The sequence below is a fragment of the Hypomesus transpacificus genome, chromosome 18 (assembly GCF_021917145.1).
Source record: "Hypomesus transpacificus isolate Combined female chromosome 18, fHypTra1, whole genome shotgun sequence".
NCBI classification, from domain to species: Eukaryota; Metazoa; Chordata; class Actinopteri; order Osmeriformes; family Osmeridae; genus Hypomesus; species Hypomesus transpacificus.
In genome coordinates, this window is record NC_061077.1 from 14,494,813 (window position 1) to 14,517,149 (window position 22,337).

At 44.1% G+C, this 22,337-nt stretch overlaps 2 protein-coding genes and 1 long non-coding RNA gene across 4 annotated transcripts; 2 read left to right on the forward strand and 1 right to left on the reverse strand.

The window, feature by feature from the left end:
* Positions 1–822: 822 nt before the first annotated feature.
* Positions 823–4,232, forward strand: LOC124480714. The gene is made up of 3 exons (XR_006957572.1): positions 823–1,025; positions 3,672–3,793; positions 4,201–4,232. It is a non-coding gene; the product is annotated as an uncharacterized LOC124480714 (long non-coding RNA).
* Positions 4,233–5,759: 1,527 nt separating this feature from the next.
* lhfpl5b (LHFPL tetraspan subfamily member 5b) lies at positions 5,760–9,030 on the forward strand. The gene is made up of 3 exons (XM_047040262.1): positions 5,760–7,739; positions 8,266–8,502; positions 8,645–9,030. The coding sequence occupies exons 1-3, from the start codon at positions 7,328–7,330 to the stop codon at positions 8,653–8,655; spliced, it is 660 nt and encodes a 219-aa protein (XP_046896218.1). The 5' UTR covers positions 5,760–7,327; the 3' UTR covers positions 8,656–9,030.
* Positions 8,574–22,112, reverse strand: srpk1a (SRSF protein kinase 1a). 2 transcript variants are annotated; one of them, XM_047040219.1, is made up of 16 exons: positions 22,058–22,112; positions 21,393–21,447; positions 20,194–20,324; positions 19,960–20,068; positions 19,781–19,868; positions 17,347–17,434; positions 16,617–16,723; positions 16,240–16,405; positions 16,129–16,154; positions 15,795–16,035; positions 15,040–15,450; positions 14,403–14,503; positions 14,018–14,125; positions 13,810–13,879; positions 11,623–11,715; positions 8,574–10,273 (listed from the first exon to the last, which is right to left on the reverse strand). In XM_047040219.1, the coding sequence occupies exons 1-16, from the start codon at positions 22,068–22,070 to the stop codon at positions 10,089–10,091; spliced, it is 1,992 nt and encodes a 663-aa protein (XP_046896175.1). In that variant the 5' UTR covers positions 22,071–22,112; the 3' UTR covers positions 8,574–10,088. The 2 variants fall into 2 exon arrangements, with proteins under 2 accessions (XP_046896175.1, XP_046896174.1); XM_047040218.1 differs by having other exon boundaries at positions 15,013–15,450.
* Positions 22,113–22,337: the final 225 nt, after the last annotated feature.

Genomic DNA, 22,337 nt, shown 5'->3' on the forward strand with positions numbered 1-22,337 from the left:
AGGAATTTTTTACAGAGAGTTCTGTAATCGCTGAACTATGCAAGTTATATGGAGTGAAGAAGACCCGTACAACACCGCACCATCCTCAGGGGAACCCACAGTGTGAGAGGTTTAACAGAACGGTACATGATCTCTTGCGCACACTTCCACCTGAAAAGAAACACTGTTGGCCTCAACATCTGGCAGAGCTTGTGTATACGTGTAACGTCACGCCACATGCGACCACAGGTTATTCACCCTACCATCTGCTGTTTGGAGTCCACCCACACCTTCCGATTGATGCAATGCTGGGCCAAGAGCGAGAGAAGGATGGCCAACCTTACTGGTTGGTTGAACACCAGGAACGCCTCCAATATGCACACGCAAAAGCAAGAGAGTGTGCTGAGAGGAAGGCTGCAGACAGGCTGGCCCAGCAGCAAGGGAAAGTTTATTGCCTGTAGAAGTTGGGCAAAGGGTGTATCTTCGCTATTGACCGCCAGGAAGGAACAAAATCCAGAGTTTGTGTTGATCAAGGAAGTCAGGTACCCAGTGATTGGGCAAGTGGACGATCGGGAACCTGAGGTGATTGAATAGGCAGAAAGGCATCAGGATGCGGTTCCTAGAGACATGCTCGGGGGTGAGGATCCATTGGGACAGGAGATGAATTACGTTCCTGACGGCAACCCGCTGGTGGAATCCCCGCCTAACATGCATCCCATGCCGAAGAGCCTGTGTTTACCAACTGAGGAACCTGAAGTACAGCCTGTACCTGTTCCAAGGAAGAGGAGGGAAGGAAGTTTTAGAGTAGACACGCCCATTACCCCACCTCTGAAAAGTCAGAGGACGACCGCAGGGATAAACAGAAACCCGTTTAACTTACCAAGGTCAGCAAGCAATGCAGTGTCTTTTAGTCCAGATGTACTCTCTCAGGTGTTGGCGGGCATGGTTCTGCATATCGCAAATCTAAAGGAGTAATGTGTAGGCTGTGTAGGTTATGTAGGAAGTCACCGAGGACGTTGACTTGAAGCACGGGAGAATGTAACCAGGTGAGCAAGGAGTAGGGATTGTTTTTGAGCTGTTTTGAGCTGTTAAATACCATTGTTTGTGTTATTTGCTTAGATAGCGGCTTCTTGGTTGGGGTTACACTGTCACCTTAAGAGCAGTTCACGGTTAGCTCGCGAGGGTGGTGAAATCACGTTTCACGTCATAAAGTTAGCGCGGGTAGAATACTGGAAGAACTAGCTTCCGATACCGTCGTATGGTGAGCTGAAACAGCGGAATAGCAGGGGAGATATTGTTGGTGGTGTCTTTCGGGTTTCCATGTGTGGTTTGGCGCGCAGACTGTACACCAGTAGAAAAAGAGCCACTACTGTTGCTTATACTGTTGCCTATTTTGTACCTATCGAATACATCTTGCTAAGTTAGGAAATGAGTATTTTTCTGTTCTGAAAGCTCCTCCAAGCTTAAAGATTAATACTGTACTTAATTAGTGCAGTCAGGGAATCAAACCCACAAATAAATATTAAAACAATCTTTACATTACTGTGTCCGGTCTGACTATTACCGAGCCACATAAGCATTTAGGTAAAATTTAGTGATAGCGTGGTGGTCTATAGAGGTGATAGTGGCCTAATTGTGGAGGGGAGATGGGTGGAGGAGGTGCAGCCCCTTTGGGTGGTGTGCTCTGATTCAGCTGCTGTCCTATAGTCCTAGTATAAAGTCAGGTAGGTTAGACAAAATAGACCTGTTGGTGGACTTGATGGAAGTGTTGATGAGAGGGTGGGGGTGGTGGTGCCATTTTGCTTGGTGCCAGCTCACATAGGTGTGGTGGGGAGGACAAGAGAGAGCGTGGATGTGGAGGTGCCATTGGGAAAGAGAGAGGTCAAACTTTTGATTAAGGTGGTGCGGACTGGGGTCTAGCAAAGGCAGTGGGATGATTGCCAGAAAGGAAGGTGGTTCTATCGGGTGAGCAGGTGTCTTAGGGGGAGCAGGAGGTAATGTGAAATAGGCTGAAGTTTGGGCACACTGCGTTGAACGTTGAAGGTAATGGGGAAGCATGATTCTGGTTTGTGTGAGATAAAAATAAAGATCTGGAGGTCTTTTTTTGAATATGAAGTTATGTTTACCAACCGTCTCTGGAGGAGGGGATCCCTCTCTGAATTGCTCCTCCCAAGGTTTCTTCCATTTTTTTTCCCGTTGGGAGTTTTTCTGGGAGTTTTTCCTTGTCTTCCTTGAGGGTTTAGGTTGGTTGAGGGGCAGTTCTATGGGCGCATGTGAAGCCCTCTGTGACATGTTTGCGTGTAAAAAGGGCTATACAAATACATTTGATTTGATTTGATTTGATGTTTGCATGCTGTGGGGCAAAAATCCACACAGTTGTCAGCATGTATCTGTTTTATCAGTTAGCATCATTTTCTCGTCAGACATGATAGCTCTGATCTGTCAGGAACACCAAAGCATAGTGACCAAAGATCAGCGTCTCATTTGCAAACACGTTACATTTGTTACTGCCTAGATTTGCAAGCACAGATTAATTTCCCCCTTAATTTGCTTGTTTGTTTGCTTTCCAGATTTGACTAACTCAGAAGAGCAGCTTCATGGATGCAATATTGTTTATGCACATTTTCAAGTATTTTGTACTGTTTAATGTAATGTTTTTCAACATGGCCTTGTATTTATAAATGTTGTTGTCACTAAAACGTTTTCAAATGGACTGTGTGACTATAGCATGGAATGTAAGGCTCAGTGACTCTGGGCGTTGCTATATTTTTTACCTTCCAGGGCTCAGTGTGTAATTACGAACTGTACGTGCCTCCCCACAAAATGCTTACTGGCCAGCTAAAGTGGCCACCACAATGTGCTTCTCCATGTCGATTTTAGATCACATTATTCTGCGCACGTATTCTCAAAATCCTATTTCAATAGTAGTTGGGCATAGAAAGTTGACTTTATTGATTACTTTAGGTCAGAACAGAATCACGTCATCCACAGAAAACTCGATCACAGGATTGAGACGGAAGCTACCCAAAAGTTTCCTCAATAAGTCATCCAGTTCTCCTGTAGTAGGGCTGTGTACTTCCTGCACGTAAAATTAAAAATGTGCACTTCTCATCAGGGGCTTTGGTTTGATGATAAAAGGGTGGGACATGACCCACCCACTTTTTGAAAATGGCAAATTTGCCCCCCTCCCACACTTTTTACTCAAATTATTTTATTTAACAGCAGCATCCTCAGTTATTAAAAAAGCTGTCCCCCGTCATATTTGAAAACGAGCCTATACCCCTGCAACTCACAGTGTGAATTCTCAAAAAGCTCTCATGCTACACCTTCAGGTGCAGAGGTTCTTGTAGGGGTGTAAATCTCAAGTTTCATCACAATGAAATACTTCATTAACACTTTTAGCCAACCATCTTAAAACTTCCATTCTGTGGCCCATACTTTCGACACAGTATTAAGACATAGTACACCTAAGCCCATTCCACTTCCATTTCCTAAAAATAAATAAATAATGGTGAAAAAGATTTTACAAAAACATATCTAAAAACCTAAAGCTTGTTGTTTGGTCCATAAGTTGTCCAATTTCTCGAAAAGTTTGTCCACCATCTGCTTTGCAACAGTGTGTCTCAGTCTGAAATAAATGAAGATACTAACATCATGTTTAACTTTGTCCATTTCATTTTGTTTTTTTTCAGCACTAGTTCAGTTGCTATGAAACATATGGCTTGAGATATGGATTTCCATCACATGAGACAGAAAACATCTGGTAAATAAAAAATGAAAGGACATGGCTTCAAGAAACAACACAAGGCACAAGGTTAGATAACTTGAATTGCTTCAAAGTAGTTTAGGACTTTATTAATATTCATTGACCTGTCTGTCTGATGAATTGTCTGGCTGCTGTTTGCAGGCTGTCCTGCTGCCCCCCTCCACCCCCAGCTCAATGACAGGTTCTCTAACAGGGACAGTGCAGAGCATCTATTATGTTGGGATTGGCTCAAATCCCAACACAATATATCCAGTGCAGTGGTGTGTGTGTGTCTGTGCCTACCTGTGCTGTGTGTTCAGTACACGTGGCTTGGTATGTGTTAAATCCTCCCTTGTGTTAAACACTCCCTTAACCTAGCCGTCCTCCAGAACTACAGACCAGTTTCACTAATACCCTTCTTTTCACAAACAATTGAACGCGCTGTATTTAACCAACTGTCAAACTTTCTCTCTCAGAACAACCTGCTTGACCCCAACCAATTGGGCTTCAAGACTGGCCACTCCACAGAAACTGCCCTCCTGTCAGTCACCTCTGCCCTCCAGTCTGCCACAGTGGCTTCAAGGTCATCCATCATCATTCTGCTGGACCTTTCTGCAGCGTTTGATACGGTTAACCATCAGATCCTGCTCGCCAGACTTTTCTGCAATGGGCATTACTGGCACTGCACTTCAGTGGATCTCATCCTACCTGTCGGGAAGTTCCTACCAGGTCTCCTGGGGAGGCAAAGTGTCAGGACCCCGCCAGCTCTCCACTGGTGTCCCACAAGGCTCCGTCCTTGGACCCCTCCTCTTCTCCCTGTGCACCACCTCACTTGGACCAATAATCACCTCACATGGCTTCTCCTACCACTGCTATGCTGTCGACACACAGCTGTACCTGTCGTACCCCCGGCTGATCCGGGGATCTCAGCTAGGATCGAGGCCTGCCTCACAGACATCTCCGCCTGGATGACCAAGCACCACCTCCAGCTGAACCTTGCCAAAACAGAACTTCTCATCATCCCGGCCAAGCCCTTCATCTCCCACGATCTCTCAATCACCCTGGGATCTGCGACGGTGACCCCTTCATCCTCTGCCAGGAACCTCGGTGACCATGGATGACGAGCTCTCCCTCACAGCCCACATTGCTGCAGTCTCCCAGTCGTGTAGATTCACCTTCTACAACATCCAGAAGATCAAGAGATACCTGTCTGAGCATTCCACCCAGCTGCTAGTCCAAGCACTTGTCCTCTCGAAGTTGGACTACTGCAACTCGCTGCTCACCAGTCTACCAGCATGCGCAACCCACCCTCTCCAGAGGATTCAAAACACAGCAGCCCATCTGGTCTTCACTACCCAGACGCTCCCATGTTACCCCGCTCCTCATCCTCCTTCACTGGCTACCCATCACGGCCCGTATCAGATTCAAGACCCTGGTACTGACCTTCCGAGCGGTGAACGGGACTGCACCCGACTACATCAAGTCTCTCCTCCAGCCTTACACCCCCACCCGCCACCTACGGTCTTCTTCTGACAACCATCTGATGGTCCCAACGCTCAAGAACGCCCGGTCCCAACACAAGCTCTTCTCCTGTCTGGCCCCCCAATGGTGGAATCAACTCCCCATCTCCATCAGAGACACTGACTGTCTCCCCACCTTCAAGAAAAGGCTTAAGATGCACTTGTTCCGGGAGTACAACAGTACTTAGGAATGATTTGCTGGACCAGATGCTAGTTTCCTCCAGGATCATAATGACTCTTATTGAGAGACTTGTTGCTCTTATTGGTTAGTTGTAATGGATTTAAATTATTGTACTCGCTGTGAAATATTTTACTGTTGATTGCTTTTCTACAGGTACACTCTTGCACTTTTTGAGGTTCATGTTGTCTAATTGTAACTTTTTTAACTACATGCTCTTATGGTTCTTCCCTTTGGCACTTATTTGGTTTTTCACAATGTATGCTTCATGTTTTGGCTGCCCGCAATATTTGGGGCTATCTTGTTGTTATGATCAGTGACCTGTGCACTTTTGTAAAGCTCTCTCTTGGAAGTCGCTTTGGATAAAAGCGTCTGCTAAATAAATAAATGTAAATCATTGTTCCTTCTCCCCTCATGTGTTCACCTGTCTGTCTGGCTAGATGCTGATGACATGGCTTCTCTTCAAGCCGTCTGCTGGACACGCTGTTAAATTGTAGGGTGAGTGAGTCCTTGGCTTCTCTTGACAAGTTACTCAAGCCCGGAAATAGGCTGTCAATCACAGGGTGTCCTACGCCCGCAATCATTACAGCAGCCCTCAAGATGGATCCCTCTAAATACAGGAAGTGATTGGTGAGCGCTGTGATTGGTCTGAAAAGGCTGCTGTTGGACTTGTGACAGCTCCTTCTCCTCATTCTCTTTAGAGTTCCTCTCCTTGCTCCAGGCCTCCCTCCCTCCAGCCCTCGGGACACACTCTATTGTCTGGTCCTGCTGCCCAGCCTGAGCTGCAGATGACCTCCAGGGGGTGCCCTGGGTCAGCAGTACGGCCAGGTGTCCCTGCATGCACTGCTCTACAGGCCGTCTCCCCTGCAGGGGTCTCTCATTCCCCTTGCCTGGCAGAGTGACTGGTGGACATACGTACCCCACAGCAGGCTATACGTGCTCTCCAGGTTGCCCCAGCCAATCCCCCCTATATGGGTCAGGGAAGTAGAGAACATAACAGACTGGAGATTGTTTCGTTGGAGCAGATAAGGTGAAGCAGAGAAGGGATTGTCTCCCTCCGTTTAGTGGTAAAGAGGGGTAAGGGGTGTAAACAGGGGTAATGTTCATTTTCATCGTACAGCCATAAAAACCTAACACACCTGTATATTCTTCTAAAGCAATGTGACACTGTCTAACTATATGCTTGTTTTCTACACCACAGATGCTGTCTGTTTTCTATCCTCAATTTTTCATGCCAATTATTGACCCTTCTTTTAGAATGTGATGCACAACCACGAAGACAAGTTATACACTAAAGAATGTCGTTGTATTCATTTATCAAAACAGGAAAGCTGTGGTTCCACACAGAAACGTTGTCTGTCACTCAGCTCATGTGGATAGACACCGTACTCCCCATGTTAAATTACCCTGAATAATTAATTCCATCGCACCTTCATTGGCACTCGCCACATTTCCAACACCAACACCAACTGGACAGAGGCCAACTGTCTGCCGGTATAGAACTGTTCTTGAATTTATGCTTTCATATCGCTTTCACGTTTTTTAAAATACGGTTATTGATGAATTTGATACAAAAACATCATTGCAGTATTATACTTCGGCAAGCGTCCGTTGTCTTGATTGACGGTCTATCCTTGAGAACGCCACTCATCGGGAAAAAGTGCGTGCAGTGGTGCTGAAAAGCTGATCTGTCTTTACACTGTTGTTGATTCCAGTGTTGATTCGTGCCTAACACTTGGGAGGTCATAATACACAGGAAGCCGCACAGCGCAACTTCAAATTGTCTGCTACAATTTGGGATAGATTTATCGGGATAGAAAATTACAACGCAAAAGAAGTTAACTGAGAAACACTAAAGTTACTCAAACATAAGCCAGTTTGTTAACTGTATTTTTTGTTGTAGTCATGGACAAAATGCTACCTGCCCAAGAGGCCGCTAAAATCTATCACACCAATTACGTAAGGAACGCGCGAGCAATAGGCGTCCTATGGGCAATTTTCACAATTTGTTTCGGCATAATCACGGTCGTGGTCTTTATTCAGCCGTACTGGATTGGGGACAGCGTCAACACCCCGCAGGCTGGGTACTTCGGCCTCTTCCACTACTGCATCGGCAACGCTTTAACTTCTGAGCTGACATGCAAGGGCAGCGCATTGGATTTTGCCTCAATCCCCTCCGGAGCCTTCAGAACCGCCTTGTTCTTTGTGGGGACGTCTATGCTATTAATAGTGGGCTGCATGGTGTGCTTTAGTTTATTCTTCTTCTGCAACGCTGGGAGTGTGTACAAGATATGTGCGTGGATGCAGCTTGCTTCAGGTAAGACAATCTGTGTCCAGTAAACAGGGGCGTCGTGGGGAAATGTTAAGCCCATGTTTAGGTGCCCATTAAGTCCACTAGGCACCTTAAAATAGATGTTGATCACCTAGACTATATCTCTACCAACTTTCTGACATTTGGGGCCTGTCAACCCTAAGGAATTGAAACATTCTACAAAACAACTGATAAATAACTTAAATAGATAAATAGTCATTTGATTGTTTGTTACAACCAAAAATTAGCTGTGAGGGTAAGATGAGCTCATTTGTCAAAAGACACCATAATGACACCTCCACGCTGTTTGTAGTGTCGTGTCCAGTTACCTCACAGTTGCTCTAGGTGGCAATTATAGCGGCAATGGATTCTGTTGCAGACGAGATGCTGATATTTATGCCTACGGGGTCAGATAGATGTAACACGATCCAGAAGTTATGCATGCAAACAATTGATAATGTAGGTATAATTATGGAAAAAATGCAACCGTTACGTATACTAATAACATGGTTTTGTCTCGCCGCCGCTGTAGCGGTCCTGATGTTAATGGGTTGCATGATCTACCCGGATGGATGGGACGCCCCGGAGGTGAAGCGCATGTGCGGCCAGCGGACGGACAAGTATAGTCTGGGCAACTGCACAGTGCGCTGGGCCTACATCCTGGCCATCATCAGTATCCTAGACGCCCTTATCCTGGCTTTCCTGGCCTTCAGCCTGGGAAACCGGCAGGATAAGCTGCTGCCAGACGACTTTGAGGTGGAAGGAGCAGGTGAGAAGGTTATGATTTTTCCTGTTGAGAACTGATGTAGGATTTGTGTCAAATAAACCACACAGAAAATGTTTCAAATCATTCTGTACTTTAATATTTTTATTGTCATATTTATTTTTTACTGCCCATCTTCTCATCACAGAAAAGCCTTAAACCAGAAGTGCCCTGACCTGTCTTCCAATAAGGTCAGCGTCAAAGACAACAACTCCATGACTAAGTACAGTATGAAGAGTATCCAGTGCAACAATGGACTGTGTTTTCTTCACATTGTTAATAGAATATTAACATTTTTGGGGCCAATACACCCTACTTTCATGGTTACCAGGCTTTGACTGCAGTGATTTTAATTCGTTTTAGCAGTACAATATAAAACCGAAACATGCTTCTATTACAGCATTGTCTGAATAGGACTTATCAGTGATAGGGATTTTTTTGTAAACAGAATTACATTTTCAATTGTATGTGACTTGTTGCAATATTCATGTCTCTTGAGAAATTGTGTTTTTATTTACTTGCCTGAAAAACAAATCTAATTCCTGAAATAGAAAGTAACCACTTAAACAATTGAATGGGACATTAAATCACATGGGGCGACATTATAAAGCAGGACATAAAAATAAGCTTGCAAACTTCTTCCAAATGCTTTATTAAAACCTTACTACCCAGCCAAATAATTTTAGCTAAGACATAGAATTTGTTAAAAACTGTACAGAACTGTAATATACAGAACAAGGCCAACTCTTTGGTACATGTATATACAGACACACACAAATCGTTTTTTTCTTTTTTTTCTTCACAATTGTTCTCATGAGTCTTTTATGCTTTATATACTGAAATATTCCTGAATCCCATAAAGACCCTGAAGGAAAACCAGCCTCCCAACAAAGTGAACTAACTATTAAGTGACATGGAACTCACTACTGGCAGTACCCATCTTCACGGGCAGCCCCGGGTTCCCTATTAAATACATCTAATGGCTCTATGTGAGGAGATACCGAGACTGCAGTTTCTGCAGTCACTTCAGTCAGTCTAGTCACTCTGCAGCTTCCTAATACTACAGCAATACAAAACAATCATTCCCCACAGGTGTAACATAAGATTATTTTCCATAAAGTGAAAACTGCACTAAGGGCCAAAATGAACTGAACTGGAGAGGCGGGGGGGGGGGGCAGTTTTACAGAGGCTAAAGTGGACATTAAGGGCAATGTTCTCTTCATCTCTTCTGGAGTGTTGAGCAAAACAAAACAAGGATGAGGGAAGCTGCCTGCCTTTAAAACCCAAGTCCTCTTAAAGGGGGAGGTGGAGTGGGTTAGCAGAGCACAGCAGTTTTGTTCCAACAGGACCAATACAACCCCCAAGCACAAAGGGAGGACCGGAATAGATTCAAATACACAAACTGGACAGGAGGATTACTCAACCATTAAAACAAAATGTAAGAAAACCTGAAAACGGAAAAAAAATACTCGTCAGATATGCTTGAGCTGGAAAGTGATCTGTTGCATTCTCTCGTGAATGAGGGAGAGGGATCAAAAAAAAATAAATAAAAAAAAAGTGATAATGAGTTGCAGTGAGGCCAGAGGCCACCACTAGAGGGCAATCCAGGGGTGGCGCAGGCAATCGGCTGCTGTGGCTCTCTTCTCTGGGATGAGCTCCAGCATGGGGAGCAGGAAGTCAGCGAAACACTCAGCCTCCTCCTTGGGCCACTCGTATTTGTCCACCAGCACCTCCATCAGGCCCCAGGGCTTCAGCTTGGTGATGTGCTTCAGGTCACCTGGGGAAGGGAGCACAAGATCATTCATACTGCTTCAATGGGCCGCCATGACAGCGACATGACAATCACACAGGTTGTGACAATAGGAGGCATCAAAAAGGTATCGCTTGGTACACGACACCTAGAATCAGCGACACACACGACAAGGCTTATGGCAGCTGACAAGACATAAGCCTAATATCAGACAAATAGACAGTGCATGTGTACAGTCATGGCCATAAGTTTTGGCAATGACAAATGTTGTGTTTTGCAAAGTTTGCTGGTTCAGTATTTGAGGAAAATGTTTTCACGTTTCTATTAGTGCTATCAAATGATTTAAATATTTAATCGCGATTAAAGTCATAGTTCACTCACAATTAATCGCACATTTTTATCTATTCTAAATGTCCCTTAATTTATTTTTGTCCCATAATTTTTTCTAATTTTAATGCTCTTATCAACTTTTTTTTAAATTGAAAACAATGTTGGCATACTGTAGTGTTCAATTTCACATTAACACTTTCACTTTGAGCATTCATTCACACTTGGAGCAAATAATCCATGTCCATCAATAAAAGGTTGAAAAAAATACTTTGTCACACAGAGAATTCGCATCAGCTGTGTGCTTACTTTGGTCTTGTCAATGGAACAATTTGGCAACTTCGTAAAAGTAAACTTTCCATTCAGAATCCATCCATTGCCATCCATTTTGCATCTAGCGCTCACCATCCACTCAAAGCATAACGTAAGCCGACTACTCTTTGGCTGGCTCGCAAACAAGTGTGTGTGACGTGCCTGTTGTTTTGTTTCCGGTCTATCTACATCCGTTGTGGTGTTGTAGTTTTTCTAACGTTACTAGTTGTTACAACAGCATGTGAAAAAAACTACAACATTTGCTAGGCCAAAAAGAACGCTAATCTCGCGATAAAAAAATGTACGCCGTTAAAATGGGTTTGCGTTAACGCATTTAACTGACAGCACTAGTTTCTATAGAATACTGGAATACAAAGAGGCACATTTCATATTTTTTTGGGGGCAAACATTTTCAATATATGCAAATCGTCCCTTCTTTTACAGCAGTCAATCTGCTCTTAAAATCCAATCAGAATGATTGTGATTTCACCGGGCTAGAACTAGTTCACACTTTCCCCTGTGCTGATGATATGACTTACTGTAATTATGTTAGCGGACATTTTATGCCAAAGCCCAGCAAGCTTTGCAAACACAAAATGTATGTCGCTCCCAATATTTTTGGCCATGGCTGTATATATATCTGTATGTACATATAAATAAATGTTTTTAATGTATGATAAGAAAAGTTGCATCCATCACTTCATTGCGATACGATTAGTTTAACAGAACCGTTTTACCTTTCTTGGTGAAAAAATCCTTGGAATATTTTCCCACCGCTATGAGTTTGCGAGGAACAGTCCCTAGCAGCTCAATGATCAACGCTATGTGGTCTGTCAACGAAATAGATAAGAGTCCCAGCGGACCAGAGGAGAGGGGGAGGGGACGACACAAACAAGTTAATCAGATTTAGTTCTGGTCACTAGGTCCACCTGGGGCGTAGGAGGAAGGGCAGGAACAGGTGATGGGACGGGGTGGTCGCTCTGACAGCATGGAGATGCACCAGCCTATCAGCATGACAGCATCAGTCTGGTACTACTTCCGACCACACCGTAAGATGTTGAGCTACATTCAATTTAGATAATGCTCATCTTTTCCAGATCAGTTGGGGTCTAAAGTTGGAGTGGAATGTCCATAATCACTCACAAGTAGCAGATTGCATCAAATTTAGACCAAAAGCTCCTGCACAGAGTTTAAGTTTTAAAACTGATTACGTATCCAATATTTGCAACAGTCCTGGCTTTTAAGAAGGTGGTTGTGGTTCCCTTGCCTCATTCTGGGCATCAATCAGGGCAGGAAAAGAATACTTAATAAGCATTGGTGCAGCTGGAAAGGTACTGTCAGAGGATCCATTGTACCCCAACCCTCCCTCTCCTTCCTCCTCCACAACCTCCAGATGGGCTTCAAACACAGGGGCAGCGTACCTCTCCTGGTGAAGTATTCCTGTGACAGTTTCCCCCTCAGAGCATAGTGGCGTGGAATTTTACCTAGCAACTCAATAATTAGGGCTAGGTGGTCTGGAAATCGCAGAGAAGGAGCGAGTGAAAACAGGAAGGGGGGTTGAAAGGAAGGGGAAGAGAGGAGAGGAAGCTGGGCATTACATTAAAAGACAAATGGAGAATTATGGATTTAACACGTCATGTAGAGGATGAATCATCATCTGCCTAAAGGCTCTGAACACATCTGACAAAATATGAACGTTAAGGAGCAAGAGGAAGCAATAAATGTAGCCCGTGCGCAAATATATATATATATATATATATAAATGAAAAGTTAAGCTATTAAGATGGAAAAGGTTAAAACTGAGAAGGTTTTAAAAGTGCTGTCAGTTCACATACTCAAAACACACCAAACCAGGGTAGTCAGTGAGAACAGCAGTCAGGACAAGGCTGTAGCAAAGATCTTAATGGTGGTCTGTTTATCAAACGACAATTGAAGAGTTGGTGTACTTTACTTTTTATCTGCAGCCGTGCCAATAAGCCTGAAGCTACATTAACACAAACCTGGCAACCCCTAAGTCTGCACAAATATGTGACGTGGGCATCCGTGAACAAGACAAGCGAAGCAGCAGGAAAGAGTGGTGGAGAGAGTGAGGGAAGGAAGGGGGGGAGGAGAGAGAGGCAGGTGAGCAAAACGTATTCGGGGGAGATAAAAAAATCTTTGGTGGAAATATGGCAATGTATGTTAGAGGGGGAAATAGACACAGGAATGCAGGTACATAACATTACATGACTTGCTTCAAGTAGATTTGATATTGATCCATCAGGAATTTGTAGCAGTACCTATATATTAGCAACACTAGAATACACATTTAAATACTTTCTATATACCTCACAAAGGCTCAAACTAAAATCAAATGACATCATTGCAATGCCGTACCTGAGGCAAACATGTTCTCAAACACAACTGTCATTAATGTGACTCCAATGTTGGACCAGCTACACAAATGGCACAATATTGCCCCTACTGAAAACAGCCCGTTAAGCATTTTAATAACAGTCTATATATGAATAAATACCTACTGGTGAATACATACTCTTTTCAAATTGGAAGGATAAATGTGACCGTGCAGTTATTGAGGGCATTTTACAGTAGATGTGGGTTTAGCATCTTCTCTGTGTGGTGGCTGTACGTGTTTCCAGTAACACCGGACACTATGTCTTGGTTAACCCTTTAGCACGTACACTTATGTGATTTGTTTGCCCCAACAACAATCAAATTCTTGAACAGCTCGACGATGATAAGAGCGTGTGCGTAACACTGGGGTGACCGTTGGATATTTCAGAATTCACGTGCTAAAGGGTTATTAACTTCTTCCAAACAGCACAGCTGACAGATTCACATCTGAAAATATATAATGCAAGAAGGCTGATATGGAGGCCGACAGAGGGACTAGCTCCCAAAGCAAGCAGGCAGTGCACAGCTACCTTCGTCCCTGGAGTAATCTTCCCCCGAATGTGGTTCAAACAAGTAGTCCCCCGTGGCCAGCTCGAACGCCTGCGGATGAAAACCACAGACGGCATGATGACAGGAAACGGACACTAATGCGAGCGAAGGGGGGGAGCGATAATTATAATAATCATCTGTTCTCCACGGGGTCATTAAGACTTCATGAGTAGTGTTAACGGGCCTCACCATGCAGGCAGTGCTCCATACGTCGGCTGGTGTGTTGTATCCGGAGCCAATCAGCACCTCTAGGGAGCGGTACTGCCGTGTCTGAATGTCCTCCGTAAAGTGCTTGTGCTGGAAGGGTGGGATGGGTAGAGTGCACAATTTTGGCAATGATATCAATCAAAGCGACACAACTAACAGAACCAAGGACCCATATAGGGGGAATCTCCATAGAGACAGGCTTTAGCAACAGCAACATCAAATGAAGCCTGCGTTTGAAGAACTTTCTTTGAAACAAAGACTAGAATGGAATCCATTTCCAACTCACTACAAGTGCACCTGTGTGAATTTGGTCCAATGTCAAAGACTCAGGACTTCAAATCCCTGAAGTCATTATCAGACTACTCACCACCCAGCAGGCGTTTCCCAGGTCTGCGATCTTGACATTGATCTTGTCTGCGTTGAGGGGCTCCAGGGGGTTAACCAGGAAGCTGCCGGCAGCGAGTTTGGCTTTGTGGACGGCAGAAGGAGGACAGGGAGAGAGATATGGGGCAAATTTGAGACGATTATAAAATGATTCCCAAAAGACCCATTCTGACTTTTTTTATACACTCAAAAAGCACAAGCCAATTTCACTTGCACAATCAGCTCTGCAACAACCCCTTGGGCATTTCATTAAATGTGATATTGTGGGCAAAAATGTATCACAGTTGTAAAGTGCCTGTCAAACATTTGGAAACACCTAGTGTTTTATCATGCATGCTCCTACTGTTTATATGCAACAAACTAGGTAACTTACAGGTTGAAGATTTACTTCTACTCCCCGAATATTTACTACCCACGACAAATATTGGTACGAAAAGCTTAATTTAACTGTCACCTTGATAAAATGAACCAAATAATTAAAGGCTAGGTGTTTCCAAACTTTTAACAGGCACTGTAATGTCATAAGAACCCCACGTAATTGTTTTCTTCTAATATTCCCATAAGGAGCTCGGAGAAAGGCCATCGTAACACACCCATGTGTGTCGTATCAGGCTGCTGACCGTTTTTTAGGCTCTCCTGGGCTCCGTACTGGCAGTCAACACTCTCCTCCGTCCCCTCAGGACTTTGGCTCTGCAGCTCTCCCTCCTCCAGCCCCCCAGGGGGCCCCCTCTCAGCCGCCCCGATGTTCACAGCCCCGCCTCTACCCTCACTCTCCAGGCCCTGCTCCTCAGGAGAGGGCGAAGGGGATGCCAGCCCGTTGAACACAGGGCCGGGCTGGAAGTCCTCATGTTGCGTCTCCTGGGTGGAACCCGGCACCTCTGCTGGCTCCACGTTGCCGTTGTGTCGGTCCTCTTCCCTCCACAGCACCTGCCCCTGCTCCTCCTCTTTATCCTCCAGGTGGAGGCCGTTACAGTTCACCTCCGCCATGCCCTCTGGTCCCTTCTGCGCCGCCTCCGTGATGGCAATGCACTCTGGGGAAAACAGAAAAGAGATATCGGTGTAAATTATCGATTGAAGCATGTGACGAGCACGGCCCGAGAATGTTCAGTGTGTGGCCAGGGGCGGTTCTAGGGAGGGCCAGTGCCCTTGTGACAAGCTTGGGCCCCCTTGTGGCCCAGCTAAATGTAGTCTGAATAATTATAAACATGGCATTTTGCCTGCTAATGCCTGTGATGCAGTGAAGAAAACTATATGACAACAATAATGTTCAATGTAACTGGCCCCTCTAACAGTACAACTGGCCCCAGCTTGGCCCCCCCCAGTTGAAATGGCCTAGAACCTTCCCTGTGCTTGGCTGGTGTTCCCCGGAACTTACCATCCATCTCCTCGTTCCCTAGCTCCTGCACCGAGGCCTGCCTGAGAGGGACGCACGGTCGCTGGTCTCTGGGGGACTCAGGGTCCTCTTCGTCATCCTCCTCCTCCTCCTCCTCCTGCTCGCGGGTTTCCGGAGCCTTCTCCATCTCCTCCAGGTCCATGATGCACTTCTCCAGCAGCTCCGCCTGGCGCTTCTGCTTCTTCTTTAGTTTCTTCTTCTTGTTCTTAGACATCTTGATGGCCTGAAAAGCAAACATAATTCTGGGGTTAAAAGGGGAACAGGTTTGTGTGGCTTAATAAATAAAAAGCTGTCGTCTTTTCGTGAGGTGACTTACCTGTTTTGGTGCTGGTGCCGTGCTCACTGGAAAAGGGAAATGGAACACAGTTGAATGAGCCAAAGAAATCTGAGCTGATGTGTCTGTGTGTGTCCATGTGTGTGCCCATACCTGCAGATCCTGATGGAGGGGGCGCCCCGGCCTTCTGCCACTCGGTGGCTTCAGCCGCCAGCCTCCTGACGTAGGGCTCGTTGACGCTCATCAGGATGTTCTCCGGCTTGATGTCCGTGTGGATGATCTTACACTTAGTGTGGAGGTAGTCCAGACCCTGGAGAACCTTTGAAGCACAGCCCCAGACACGCGATGGGTTAGTGGAAACTGACTCTGGATCACATTTCACCATGTATCGGCCGCACTACGGTTACAGGAAAATCATTGAGTCTAATGTAAACAGTATGTTTACATTAGAGACAAGACAACACACAAGGACAAAAGTACACAATTTGTCACGGGGAAGAAAATGAAAGATGACACCGGCCTCCAGTTACCTGACGTATGATGCTCTTGACACAGGGCAGGGGCAGGCCCTGGTAGTTGGACTTGATAATCCACTTCAGAAGGTGGTGCCCCAGGACCTCAAAAACCATGCACACGTCTTAGAAAACAGGAGTCAAGGAAGAAAATACTGAAGACTCATTAGGATGGTGTCTGTGTGGAACAAAGGTGTTGATTTAAGTGAGACACTTTGCTATTGCTGGCCCGCCCACCCTAAAGCCTTTGACCTTGTCAGAAATAGTCTGAAAGCAAAGAAGGTCCTTGAATCCTAATGCTGAGGAGAGAGAACGCTAGAAGAGTATCCGTATAGAATCACCTTTTCAAAGTGTTATAAAGGGAAGTGTCATTTTACTCTTCTCCCCAGGATTTAAGGGCAGCTGGGTCAGGGCGTTGAGGCAGACAGAGAGAAAAGAAAAAGGGTTTCTGATTGGAAGAGAACAGACTAGGTTCCATTCTGCCCGCCAATCAGCTGTTGTTTACATTGTGACGGGTATGCAGGTCCTTGGCTATTTGATACTGGAGCGGGGGAGGGCAAATCCTTAGGCATTCTCACCCACTTTTCAAGCCAAGGTATTTTCCATGGGGAAATTACTATGAATGGATACTATGTTGTTGATGTGGAATATAGATATATATGCAAAGAATATAGATATTGAGTCGAGCAAAACAATAAAACATTTTTGACCTGTACCAGATCAAATGGCCCTCAAGACTGAAGGATACGAGTTCCGTTGATGCCAGAGATCTTGAAATCGTCTAGTAGCTGAACCACCATCTCCCTGTTGGGATCATCGGGATCTGTGTTTCGGACCTACACACAAACACAACACTTATATTTCCAACACTAACAAGTATCGTAAAGACACCAGGGGTCTCATTTATGAAACTGTGCGTAGGATTCTTACAAAAAAGAATAACAGTCTGTCCAAATGCCTAAAATGGCATACGCCCAAACCAATTCCGATTTATTAAACCGTGTGTACGCACACCTGTAAGCAATGTTCCCTTTATAATTCACAGATTACCCAGTGTGCGTACATGAATCAGCATCTTATCCCGCCCTGAACACGCCCATTTTCAACCATAAATAGTCAATGCAAAGCACCTCATGAATGCTGATCCAGTATATTAATGACCCTTGCATGCGATTGTTCTTTTATTACGGTGAATCATGGTGACAGGTGGGAAAATAATACTTTCTCAGACACTGACATTGAAATACTAGTAGGCGAGCGTAATACGTTAACACACGTTTCTTCATGCCGGTCTTGTTATGAACAGTATTAAAGTTTGGACTGTAGTGTAGCAATTGCGCAAGAGCTTAACGGCTGTATTTCCAGTTGACATATGATGATATATGCACAGTATTAAATACATTTATTTTGTTAAACACTGTTCTGCTGTTATCTAAAGCTAGGATGTGTGATGTTAAACTGTGTTCCATGCAGTCAGGCCATCTACTTCTCCTGCACTCCAATAGTGAACAATGTGATGGTGACCATGCTGAATTTTGATTTAAGATTTGAGTTGGATTTTACAAGGGGTTTATGGAACAATTATCACTAGTACAAGCACAAATAATACTGCTGAATTTAATCTTCATGATAATGATATGGAGTGGAAAAAAACATGTGTGAGGAAAACTACAAGTAGTGCTGTCAGTTAAATGTGTTATTAAATTAAAAAAAATTATTGTGAGATTAACGTTCTTTTTGGCCTCGCAAACTTTGTTGTTTTTTTCACATGCTGTTGCAACAACTACTGACGTTAGAAAAACTACAACACCACACCGGATCTAGCTAGACCGGAAACAAAACAACAGGCACACTCAGGGCCGGTCCTTCCTATAGGCGACATAGGCACCGGCCTAGGGCGGCATAAAAGGGGGCGGCAATTTCCCAATTGCATCCATTAATTAACCGTCCCGCACTACGCAGGGGGCACCAACCGCGCCAAGTCATTTGTGTTGTAATTGGGGGGCGGCGCCCTGATTTGCGCCTCGAAAAAAGTTGCCAAATGGTTCCACCAAAGTGATCTGAGTGTTTTGGCGTTGTGAACTGAGCTATCATCGCAGCACGTCCAGTCTGAAATACCACTTGATGGCCTATCACACAGCTGATGCGATTTCTCCCCCCCTCGTCAAAGCTAGGCAGTTGCAATGTTGTTTTCAATAAATAAATAAAAATCTTTGCACTAAGCAATCCGATCCACTTTTACATGTTGATAAGAGCATTAAAATGAAAAAAAATTATGGGACAAAAAGAAATCAAGGGACAGTTAGAATAGATAAAAATGTGCGATTAATTGCGAGTTAACTATGACATTAATACAATTAAATATTTTAATTGTTTGACAGCACTAATTACGAGTAATCGTTCTTCCCACATTTACTTTCTGCAGTCTGACTACAGTATACCACCTCACCATCTAGGTCACCCATTCCCACTCACTGCGTTTACATGGATTCGAATAACTGGCTTATTTGGACTGAAATAGAATGATCAGTTTCTTGTTCGAATAATTGCGGTCCGACTACGATCCGATCGACACCCCGGCACAAACAAACAATAGCGCCGTTTGCATTCGCAGTACTCCTATTGTCATCATGCACAAAATGTAGAGGGGCGTAGCTTCACCTTGCTCTCCGTCTTTCTTGAAATGTTGATGTTGTTGTTGTTGGTAGTGGTGAATAGGTCAAGCCGAAAGGGCTGTATCACCACTAGTTGTAATTAAAACAGCGCCACGTATCGTACTGGGATATGACATGCTTTTGGCCAATGATTCGGTTTATTCACTGCCATATATATATATACATATATATTCGGATAATAGCAGTTGCCCCAAAAATTCGTATTATCCGAATAAAGCTAGATTCGAATTGATACCATCATGTAAACGCAGTGACTGTCTCCAAAATGTGCAGGTGTCATAGTTTGCGTGGAGGACCGCACATTCTGCCATCAAGTTTAATTTGTATAAATCGCAAACTTTGCGTGGGAAGTGGCATACGCAAATGTTCAGACCCATTTTGTGCCTACGTCACGTTAACTGTATTACAGTAACTGGATACAAGTCAACCATATGATTATTTAGTTTGTATTGTTCCGTCAAAAGTATATGGCGGAGTGCTCTCATTATGCTTTCAACAGCTACTCACAGATCGGAGCAGTTTGATCTCATCCACAGCTGTCTCTGTGTAATGCTCTGCACTCTTCACCACCTTCATGGCCACAAACCTCTTCATCCTGAAACCATAACGCACATCAGAGCAGAACAAAGATAAATACAATCTATTTGGCGTGGATCTGCAAGACTGATGGCTGGATGAGTTCTTACTGGATATCCCAGGCTAGCCATACAGTTGAGAAATGGCCCCATCCCAGCTTACGGATCACATGGTACTTCCCATTAAAGAGGTCTCCTATTTTAACGTGGTGGTAGCCACCTAGACACAAAAGAGAGCGAGAGAGAGAGAGATGGGTAAACATAGGTGCAGCCTGTGTGAGAAAAGAGGAATGTTGTGTATCCAGAGCTGAGAAGTACGAGGTTCTGTTGGGGGCAAGCTCTCACCCTTGCAGTAGTCATTGGGATCCTCCTGCTCCTCGTCATCAGAGCCCAGGATCTCTTCCTCTGGCTCTTGTGGAGAAACATCTGCCTGGGGTTGCTGCTGCTGGGCCAATCCCCTGGGATGAGCTGGCTGCCTGGAGGACACGCATTGCAAAGAAACATCAACACACACACACAGCATCTGATCGACTTTGACACTATTCTTTTCCTCGATGACCCAAATATTCTCATTAAACAGGATAAATTCATCAAATAAAACAATTGTCCCAACTCCTTCATGTTAAACGCTCACTAAACCACCTTCATTTTAGGTACATTTTGATCCAGGGAGACATTTTTTATCATCATTTCCAATGCTGATGACTGGCTACCTAGCCTGACCTTGACATCTGATAGGCTATATGACTGGTGGCCTTTCAAATCTAGATGTCTTTAACATGAGTTAAACTCCTCAAAATATAAAGCACAAAGCAAAGACACCCCCCCCCCCACACACACACAAAAAAAAAATAATATTTGGAACACATGGCCTTGTGTACCTAATATACAGTACTGTTTGTGATAAAACGCTATGGTTTCAAATGAGTGTACTGGTCAGGGTCATTGAAACATCTGCAAGGCTGGGCTGTTATCATCAAAATGTCACGCTTCACTGGGTAGAGATGCAGGCTTCATAGCTCTTGTTTTAAATATAACAGGAGACATTATGTAACACTCTGGAGGATGCCTGGGATAGCATGGCAGTTAGGTAAATCACAACAATTGTTACTGTAAAAAGTTGGCGAGCATTCCACACTTGGCCAGGCTCTAATTGCATGTTATAGTTTCAGTTCTGCATTGACAATGTGTAATCAAGATACAGCTATTGTGTGCACAAAAAAAGCAGATGTAATTTAAATGTCTTCTGCATATTAGTATTCCCATATCATTATGGCCACCAGTTTGCTTAGAACAATATCTTCTTTGGTCAATTTAAAACAGTAACCCTAACTGATCTGGCCTAACATATCATTGATAGGTTGAAGGGGCAGTCAATCCTGGAATGTATGAACCTCTACACTGACAGGCAGTACGTCCATTAAGCTTGACAGATCTTTTTTAGCACACCCCTCTCAATTAGTGCATTTGTTTTCAGTCAAGATGTAGCTATAAACACATGCCCAGCGTGTTTGTGTAATAATGCAGAATACTAGACAACTTACTTCTTGCTGGTCTTCTTCGCCTTTGCCCTCTTCTTCCTTGCTTGGAGTGCCAGAACTGTAATAAGCAGCCTAGTTTTAGATAACTCCAGATATGTAGAAGACAATTTAGTGATAACAATGCTGGACATTTATAAAATAGTGGCCATAATTATTACGGTTCAAGGTTATATTAAGTTGGAGAGAGATTTGACTAAAACTAGGTTCGCATGCAAACCTAATTTAGACTAGCTGGCGCAAGTTAGCAAGTAGGCTACGTTTTGCATGCAACCAACCTTCTCGGTTACACACACTCCAGTCTTCGTGTGGCCCACAAACATATATTTGGCGTTAACCAACCATGTCACGAACACAATATATTGTTCAATGAGGATTTGCTAAGTGCAATACATCAAATATATAAAGCTAACGCATGATGATGGTTTAGCTAGCGCTGAGAGCTTTGGAACGTCATTAGCTAACACAGTACTAGCTAGCACCTAGCATTTCGTTGCTGCGTGACAGCAATGGCATGCATTTCCAACATTATGTTTCTGCTGATGTGATGGCATTCAGAGAACTGCAGCATTCAAATAAAACATTGAAACATTGTATTAAGTATTGTAAGTTAAAAGTGTAACGTATTGTCATCAGTTGTTTATCTATTTGCTATGTCTTAGGAAGATTACCTTTTCTCTCCATGTTGGCCGGCGGCTTCGAAGCTAGGCTAGCTGAGTAGTTCAACGCATGCGCGTTGTCCAGCTACAAATCTGCAAACCACCTTGCCACTTCCTAAAATCGAGTCATTATTTGGGTCCGATAATAGCATACACTTGTGTAGTGCAAATACATATCCATCCTTTAAAACTTTACTGACGACTTTTCGTTCACAAGCACATGTGATCCCAAACGAATATGAATATTTCTAAACATATATAATATGAATGATGCGATTAATGAAACATTTAC